At 39.9% G+C, this 9,731-nt stretch overlaps 1 protein-coding gene across 3 annotated transcripts; it reads left to right on the forward strand.

Annotated features, from left to right (window-relative positions):
• Positions 1 to 19: 19 nt before the first annotated feature.
• On the forward strand, positions 20 to 4,167 carry GTF2H5 (general transcription factor IIH subunit 5). 3 transcript variants are annotated; one of them, XM_088667330.1, is made up of 4 exons: positions 583 to 830; positions 1,327 to 1,384; positions 3,715 to 3,798; positions 3,931 to 4,167. In XM_088667330.1, the coding sequence occupies exons 1-4, from the start codon at positions 673 to 675 to the stop codon at positions 3,931 to 3,933; spliced, it is 303 nt and encodes a 100-aa protein (XP_088523456.1). In that variant the 5' UTR covers positions 583 to 672; the 3' UTR covers positions 3,934 to 4,167. The 3 variants fall into 3 exon arrangements, with proteins under 3 accessions (XP_034964535.1, XP_088523456.1, XP_088523457.1); XM_035108644.3 differs by lacking the exons at positions 583 to 830; positions 3,715 to 3,798 and adding an exon at positions 20 to 81; XM_088667331.1 differs by lacking the exon at positions 3,715 to 3,798 and having other exon boundaries at positions 778 to 830.
• The last annotated feature ends 5,564 nt before the right edge of the window (positions 4,168 to 9,731 follow it).

Here is a 9,731-nt window from a genome sequence, read left to right on the forward strand (position 1 = left end):
CCGCCTCTTCCGGTTTGCTGGAGAGGCGAGACTGAGGTTTAATTTTCCGCCTCCGAGGGGATGCTGTCGGTTGTGTGAAACGTAAGAGGGTGTCCCCCCCCTTCCCCTTGTTTGTCGTGTTCGCCGCCAGCGCTTTCACTCGGCTAGAGTAGCTGTGCGGCCTCTTCCTCGCGCCCCTGAGTTTTTGTCCTCCTCCAGCTTTGCGTAGCCTCTTGTGTTGTGTGTATAGAGAAAGGCTGATGTGATGCCTGGTGGCCAATGCTGAAATGTGCGAATGGGTTAAGGCAGCTTTGCCCCCCTCCCCCCACCTGATTCTAAACATGAGAGCTTCTAGCTCATGAATGATATCTCCCCCCCCCTTCTTGAAAATATTACTTTTTACTTACGTTTACTCAGTAGGTAGAGTATGAGACTTTAAACCTCAGGGTTGTGGGTTGGAACCCCACGTTGGGCAAAAGATTCCAGCACTGCATGGGGTTGGACTAGATGACCCTGGTGGACCTTCCGAACTCTACAATTCTTTGATTCTATGTTGAGTGCTAGTATGTGTTTAAATATTGGTATGCATTGTGTTAATGTGTAATGAAATAAATAAATTACTTTTAAAATTGCCCAGAAGCACCTTAGAGACCAACTATCTTATGTTTGTTCTGGGTATAAGCTTTCGTGTGCATGCACACTTCTTCAGATACACTGAAACAGAAGTCACCAGACACTTATACAGTGGTACCTTCGGTTGTGGACAGGATCCATTCCAGAGGTCTGGTCAGATCCCGAGGTTTCTGCATGCGTGTGCGGCAAAGGCCAGTAAAATACTTCCAGGTTTGGAGGTATGCTAGTATATAGGGGGAGTATGGGGTGGGATTTTTCTCAGAAGGGTAGGAGATGGGTTTTTGACTCAATGGGTATGGTAAACCTGTTGACAACTGTTAACGACTGCAATTAGTCCTACAGGAAAAAGCAAGGGATAGTATGCAGATGACCAAAAATAGCTTTAGCATATGTAATGAGACACGAATCCAATATCTCTATTCAGACCAGGTCTCTCCCTAGCTTCAGTTTAGTAATAAGTTGTATTTCAGCAACTTCTCATAATAGCCAGTAATGCGTAATGTTAGCAACTTGTTTTACTAGTTTTAGGGTTTTACTAGTTGTAGGGTGATTGAGAGTGCAATTCTGTGCAAAATACCTAACTGGTTTCAATGAGGCTTCTTTTCCTAAATTCCTCCATAGGACTGAAGCCTTAAAACTTCAGTAAAATTTCTTCTCCTATAAACTGTGTCACACATATATTTTTACTTATTTTTTATTTATTGGTTTCTTTAGGAGTCTGAAAAGCTTTTGTGAAGATGGTGAATGTTTTGAAAGGAATACTTATAGAATGGTAAGTAGCACATTATATGTGGGGCTGCCTCTGAAGATGGTTCAGAAACTTTCAGTGGGGCAAGACCATTTGAGCATATAACACCAATCCTGGCCCAACTGCACTAACTGCCAATCAGTTCTGGGCCCAATTCAAAGTGCTGGCTTTGACCTATAAAGCCTTAAATGGCTTGGGACAGCAGTGCTTCAAGGACCGCCTCTCCGCCTATGAATCAACCTGGACCATGTGATTGTCATCTCAGGCCCTTCTTTGGGTGCCTCTTCTGTGAGAAGTCCAAAGGGTGGCAAGATGAGAACAAGCCTTTTCTGTGGTGGCTCCTTGCTTGTGGAATGCTCTCATCAGGGAGGTTCACCAAGCACCTTCATTAAACTTTCCTTTATAACCTGGCTTTTGTTATTTAACTATCTGGCCTTTTTATGAGAGCAGGATGTTTTTAAGTGTATTTCATTTTCCTCTTGGTTTTAATGTATTTATTGGCAGGAGGGGTTGTCTGTTTGGTTGAAAGTTGCTTTGGATTGCCCTGGCTAAGCTAAAACAATGGACAAATTTAATAAATAAAAATAAATGAAGTGAAATGACATAAGTGAAACTGGAAACTGGTTATTATAATCCCTGAATGAAATGAGTGGCATGGAGTATGAATAAAAGTAGGGGACTAGAAAAGGTGGTATGTTGTTGTTGTTTAGTCGTTTAGTCGTGTCCGACTCTTCGTGACCCCATGGACCATAGCACGCCAGGCACTCCTGTCTTCCACTGCCTCCCGTAGTTTGGTCAAACTCATGTTCGTAGCTTCGAGAACACTGTCCAACCATCTTGTCCTCTGTCGTCCCCTTCTCCTAGTGCCCTCAATCTTTCCCAACATCAGGGTCTTTTCCAAGGATTCTTCTCTTCTCATGAGGTGGCCAAAGTATTGGAGCCTCAGCTTCACGATCTGTCCTTCCAGGGAGCACTCAGGGCTGATTTCCTTAAGAATGGATAGGTTTGATCTTCTAGCAGTCCATGGGACTCTCAAGAGTCTCCTCCAGCACCATAATTCAAAAGCATCAATTCTTCGGCGATCAGCCTTCTTTATGGTCCAGCTCTCACTTCCATACATCACTACTGGGAAAACCATAGCTTTAACTATACGGACCTTTGTCGGCAAGGTGATGTCTCTGCTTTTTAAGATGCTGTCTAGGTTTGTCATTGCTTTTCTCCCAAGAAGCAGGCGTCTTTTAATTTCGTGACTGCTGTCACCATCTGCAGTGATCAAGGAGCCCAAGAAAGTAAAATCTCTCACTGCCTCCATTTCTTCCCCTTCTATTTGCCAGGAGGTGATGGGACCAGTGGCCATGATCTTGGTTTTTTTGATGTTGAGCTTCAGACCATATTTTGCGCTCTCCTCTTTCACCCTCATTAAAAGGTTCTTTAATTCCTCCTCACTTTCTGCCATCAAGGTTGTGTCATCTGCATATCTGAGGTTGTTGATATTTCTTCCGGCAATCTTAATTCCTGCTTGGGATTCATCTAGTCCAGCCTTTCGCATGATGAATTCTGCATATAAGTTAAATAAGCAGGGAGACAATATACAACCTTGTCGTACTCCTTTCCCAATTTTGAACCAATCCGTTGTTCCATATCCAGTTCTAACTGTAGCTTCTTGTCCCACATAGAGATTTCTCAGGAGACAGATGAGGTGATCAGGCACTCCCATTTCTTTAAGAACTTGCCATAGTTTGCTGTGGTCGACACAGTCAAAGGCTTTTGCATAGTCAATGAAGCAGAAGTAGACGTTTTTCTGGAACTCTCTAGCTTTCTCCATAATCCAGCGCATGTTTGCTATTTGGTCTCTGGTTCCTCTGCCCTTTCGAAATCCAGCTTGCACTTCTGGGAGTTCTCGGTCCACATACTGCCTAAGCCTGCCTTGTAGAATTTTAAGCATAACCTTGCTAGCGTGTGAAATGAGGGCAATTGTGGTATAGCCTTTCCTAAATCCAAGACTCTTGAGATACAGAATAAAAATATTCCTTCAAATTGTTGAACCACCCTGTAATATGTTATGCTTTAATTTTTGTGCGTTATACATTTCCTTTCCCCGCTAGTTAAAAAGTATTATTGCTTGTAATTCAACTATCATGCCTACTACCATAGCCATATGATAATACAACTACCATAGCCCTATGATTGTGTTCCCTGTCCAGTTCAGCCTAATTGAAGGCCAGATTTTTACACTATAAACAGCTTGACTGAATTTTAGTTGTACTTTGATAGGTTAAGCTCAAAGAGCTGCTCAGACTCCTGGCTTTCAATAGGGGTCTTAACTGCAGTACTCCCAATTTCTTTTTCTGAAGCTCACCAGCTATGTAATAACTTTAGAGCACTCTGGGGATTTCAGTAATGCTTCCGAAGACCATCCAGTTTCCATGACTACAGAGGTACTGTAAGTAACAAAACAGTCCTGAAAATGTACTCCTGAGCTGCCTTATAGTTCATTTATTCCAAAGGTTTGTAAATTTAATTCAGTTAAAATATCATGTGATGTGACCATTTTATTTGTGCCTCCACAGTGACCCAGCCATGAAGCAGTTTCTGCTGTACTTGGATGAATCAAATGCCCTGGGGAAGAAGTTCATCATACAAGACTTGGATGAAACACATGTCTTTGTGTTAGCTGAGATGGTTTACTTCCTGCAGGAGAAAGTGGGAGAGTTAATGGACCAGAACTCTTTTCCCATTACACAAAAATAGAAAATGGGACCGGAATTGTCTGTGTCAAACTACAATCAATAAATGTGGAACTGAAACTTTATGTGTAGATTTTCCTGGTAATAGATTTGGTGGGGATTCAATAGCAATAGTCACTATAACAAATAAACTATTTAATTAGATTGTATGTTCAAGAATTATCTTTGATTTTCTTGCTGTGGTAGTTAGACTATGAAGAACAGTTTTTTGATAGCCAGTAAAGTGTCTACCACTGCAAGTGATTTTAGAGTTTGCTTGTTTGAACTTTAGGCTATGCTTTATTAGCGGTGGGGGAAATCAATGTTCATATTGTTTATTCTTTGTAACTTTCCTTTTAGAGGAAAGATAACCTTAAAGCACATATGCCTTCTGTTTTTAATGGATTGTGCCACTTTTTCACAGGACCAAAGGAGACTACCAAATTTCATGTGATGGACCATGAAAAATAAACAGTACTGTAATATGAATCCTTCATAACATTGAATAATTTTCAACAGGCTTATAGCTCTGTCTTATACATTTTTAGAGAACTACATTTCACTAAGTTTAATCAGGTTTGTGTATAGGATTGCAGTCTTAGACACACTTACCTGGGAGTAAGCCCAGTTGAATTCAGTAGAATTTACTTCTGAGTAGAGATTGCACTGTTGGAGTAGAGATTGCACTGTTGTTCTTGTGCTTGGTTTGGTCAGGCTTTTATTTGTTAGCATTTCCAGTAATTTTCTTCTTTTGATTTATAGGGTTCATTATAAACCCTACTGAAATAAAATTTGAAACTTTTATTCAAGCTTTTACAATATTGTATAAAAATAGAGTGCAATAAAGATTTTAAAGCTAATTATGAAATCTAAAGAAAGCTAATTATGAAATCTAAAAAACAGGAAGGAATTAAACTTTTGGGCTCTGAGGTGGTTAATATGCATTACTTGCACCTGCTTTTACCGATGCAGATGTTTTCCCTTTAATTTAAAAGCATGTCATTTGCTAAGTAGCTATTATGGTGATGCAATACAGTTACCAATTATAGCGCACAAATCACTTTTAATGCCTTTGGACTCGTAATATTTAAGGGTAAAAAGCCCTGTGTTGTTCCTATTGTACAGATGGAAGATGAAGATGCTTAAGGCTATGTAGTCATTCTCTGGGTGGCATGGCCTTTGTATGTGGGTCCAAGGTCAATGCTCTACCTAGTGGGGCATATCAATCCCTTATTGTGTCAAGAGGCTATCCTCCCCTTTCACAAAATATTTTTGTATTCTAAGCTTCAGCTTGTTGCTGTGCATGGATGGGAGAAATCAATGTGAATTTTAAAGCAAAGTGCAAGCCGTTTCTTCTCAGATGCTTGATATGGCACCAATAATCTATTAAGATTCTGATTTAAGTCAAACACAAACCTGCTGGTCTAAAAGCCTTATCAATGAGAAATATACCAGTAAGGGGAGCTTACCAGGTTTTACAACAATTTGTTTTTAAAAATCCAAAACGAAATTAAAGAATGGCATATCTGCTTCCCTTGCCCTCCAATCTGTTGCTTTCCTTATAAAAGGACAGTGAGAAAACTGAGATGTATTTTATTTTAAACTCAGGTGCATGGTTTCTTTCAGTTTATTACTTATGCAGGGAAAAGGAAGGAGTTGTAAACTTTCTTAAGCACTGGTAACATGCTTAAGCAATTAAAATGGGATTTTATTACAGTAATTTTGTTTTCCCAGATTAATAATTTTGGCTTCTCATGTGCAATGAAAGAGAATCCTGACACAGTGCAAGGGAATTGTCTAGGGCAAGAATGACCCACAAGCAGCTTGAAGGCAGCAGCTGGCCTATGAGATTATTTGTCCATCTTTCAGGACTACATGCAAGGAAGCAGCATCCATGATCCCACCACTTGGCCCTGCTTTCATGTTGTTTTCCTTCTCCCCTCCCCTGTTAGTTTCCTTTTGTGCTCGCTCTCACCTCCCTCCTTTATATATGTTGGATTTATAAAGTGCATATGTGATACTTATACTCTGAGGCCCTTAGTCAAAAGCATTCCACAAATTAGAGAGACTAAGCTGGTTATCACTGTTCTAGATCTCTTTCCAACCCCTCCCATTCAGCTTGCTTCTGTAATGCTATGCTTTGAAGACACTTGTGCACCTCTTCCAAAGTGCATGCGAACAGAAATGGGGAAAGAGCAGTTTTTCCACAGAAATTGTTTACCTTTGGCAAAGAAGTCATCTGCATGACCTATCTTATTTTTTTAAAAGAGCAGTGAACAAAGAGTCAACACAAGAAGGTGGAAAGAAAGTCACTCGAGAAACACATTTCTTTTATTATGCTTCCTACACTAATCATATCCAAAAGAGGATGTTCCATTGTCAGCTCAGAGAATGGTTTGCTGGCACACGCAGTGGTGCACTTCTGATGAATCTGTATCCTTGGAAGCTGTCCAGGTGAGAGCCTGTTGGGAATTATATATAAGCTGCTCTAAGCCCTTTGTAGGCAAGGTGAGAGTTAATAAAACAAAATAAGTGTCTTTAAAGTCAGGAATAATTCTAATCAATATATGTGTATTGATTATGAATGATATCATAGTAGAAGGATGCTTGATTTTAATCTATTATATAAAAGGAAGATGGGAAGAAATGTGTCTATTCAGAGAGGTTACATACTGCTGAGACCCTGAGAGGCTCTCAAAGCAGCTTGCAAAGGACTTGCACAATACAATCACACTCAAGTGTAGCATCAGAAACATAAATAGACATAGCAGGAAAACAGCTATTTTTGTATTTCAGGACATGGGGAATTGACCATTCTGTTTTTTAATTTCCGATAGGCTGGTATAACCTAAAACCTGAACAACACCCAATTGAGCCTTGTTTGAATGTCTGCTACGTCATCTCACACTTCCACATGCAGACAGATGGCTTCACCACCATGCTTGTTTACCATTGAACTTGATAACATGCATGCATACATACATAATTTTATTTGTATGCTGCCTTTCCATAGTTCAAACCATGCTCAAGGCAGCTTTCAACATGAAAAATATACATGACAACATAACAAAAGCTGGAGAACCAAAAGGCTTGCACACTATTTTTGACCTCTTGATATGCTTTGGAATTTATCTTGTAGGCAAACTTGGTTTTTGTTTTTTTGTTTGCTTTTTGTATAAGTCTTCTTTCGCGGTCACTCGTAGCCGAGTAAGATTGTCTTCCATAAACACGATTTTAACAATGGGTCCATAAGTGACTGTGGAGGCCAATTCCGCATCCACACGTCCTTCCACAGTGGGGACATTGGTTTCTGGGCGGGAGTTGATCGCGGTGTGGATTTGCCAAGCGTGCCTTCCTCTTAGCATGTTTCTCCCTTGCGTCCTGTGTTGGGTTTTTTTTTTGCTTTTTGTATAAGCTTTTTGTATAAGTAACATGGTGTCCTCATATGGCGCCATGATTATCCAAGCAACATTACCTGCCCTCCTTGGTCTTTCCTGGTGTTTCCCTTTGATCACCAGACCTCTGAGGCATAAGAATACTGTAGGTCAAGTAGCTAGAACTCACTCAGCCTATGATAGAGGGAAGTCTTGCCCTGTTGGAAGTTGCCAGGCAACCGATTTTCCTGAGGACCTTGAGCAAAGGAAATTGAGGTGAGCAGCTGGAACTCCCTCATCTTACAAGGGAGGCAAGTCTCCCCTCGCCGTGATGGCAAAAAAAATAAGTTAGAAACAGTAAATTCCAGTTCTACTGGTTTGCAGAAAGCCATTTTTTAATTGTAGGTATTGATATTCAACAGTTTCCTCTTGTTCCCTCGCCTCACAAATCTATTTTTTTAATTGTTTATTGTAGTAATCTGAGTATTGTCTTCATTGCAGCAAGCTTGCTTCATGACGCCTCACTTTGAGATGAAAAGCACTTTAGTGAAAACTATCCATATAGCATAAGACTTGGTAGAATTAAAATATTTGAAGTTTTTCCACTTAGTGACTACTGCCATTTTCTGGGAGGCTTTGGTATTATTTATATTAATATTATTAATAATATATTAATTAATATGTAAAATATTAATATTAACAGTGAGAAGCACTGAAGCTAGGCCAATATTTGTGGCACTATAACATTGCTATTTCAATATTGTAATAAGGCCCAATGGCTCATATTTAGATCACAGCCAATATTGCTAGGCTGATACAGATGTAAAGGAAGAAACAATGTCTCTGAAACACATGATATAAAAAAGGCAGTAATAAAAGTAGGCAACACTAACACAGCAATCCTGTGCAAGTTTACTCTGAAGTTAATTACCATTTGGTTCAACGGGGTTTGTTCCCATGTAAGCGGCATAGCATCTCCACCCAAGTATGTCATCAGGTGGTGAGAAGAAAATGTATTATTTTGTTATTATTTCTAGCCCACCTTTAATCACAAAGGATCTATGGTTAAGGCACAATAAATCATTTAAAAACTTTAATAATGCCATAAAGCAAGAGCAGTTAACAAATCAATACCAAGAGCTACCACAGAAATAACTATACTTCACAAATGCCTGAGCAAATAAGTGTATCTTCACTTTGCTGGGAACAAAACCAAAGAAGAGATGGCAGCAATCATATCCCAAGAGGGAGGCCATTCCACAAATGGGGTGTCACCACTGAGAAGGTCTCCCATGTCACCACATAAGAAATCTCATGTAGCAGTGGAGCATCAAGAAGGCCTCCTCTCAACTATGATGGGGCACATCAGGCACCCCCAAACTCAGCCCTCCAGATGTTTTGGAACTACAGTTTCCATCATCCCTGACCACTGGTCCTGTTAGCTAGGGATGATGGGAGTTGTAGTCCCAAAACATCTGGAGAACCAAATTTGGGGATGCCTGGGGTACATTTCTGGACTTTTAAAAAGCAGAAACTAATGTTGAGGAAACAAGCCTCCAGTTTCAAATATTAATGTCACTGGACAGAAATTCAAATATTTCCGAATTTGAAATTTGAATCAGAGATTTGATGACTACAGCTTGGGACATTTTTCTAGTTTGGGGTAAACTTGTGTTTGAGGGGGGGTCTGTATGTATCATTGCTCAAATTTTGGTGAGAAATTTTGGTGGTCTGAAGATATCTGAAGGTATCTGAAGAAGTGTGCATGCACACAAAAGCTCATACCAATGACAAACTTAGTGGGTCTCTAAGGTGCTACTGGAAGGATTTTTTTTAATTTTTAATTTTGTTTCAATCAGATGTAGACTACGAAATGCCCCACTACGAGAATTCTAGCTATTCCTTCTTTATTTGTATTCCAGTGCCAATTAAAAACATTTCTTATTTAGATGCACCTTTCACAAATGTGGTTACAACTTATTTGTATCCTTGTAATAGTTGCTTGTTGGTTTACGTATTGGCTGTTGGTGGTTGCTCTCTACTTTTTCATTTTTTTCTGATTGTTTTGTTATTTATTAAAGTTAGCTAACTTGTAAGCTTAATTGTGGAGCTAAATGGTGTACAGTGGTAACTCAGTTTAAGAATATCCCTGTTTACGAACTATTTGGTTTACGAACTCCGCAAAACCGGAAGTAGTGTCCCGGTTTGCTATCTTTACATCGGTGTAAGAAAGGAAGCTGAACAGTGGAAGGGCACCGGCAGTGGGAAGCC

The sequence above is a fragment of the Zootoca vivipara genome, chromosome 3, assembly GCF_965207765.1.
Source record: "Zootoca vivipara chromosome 3, rZooViv2.hap1.1, whole genome shotgun sequence".
Taxonomy (NCBI): Eukaryota; Metazoa; Chordata; class Lepidosauria; order Squamata; family Lacertidae; genus Zootoca; species Zootoca vivipara.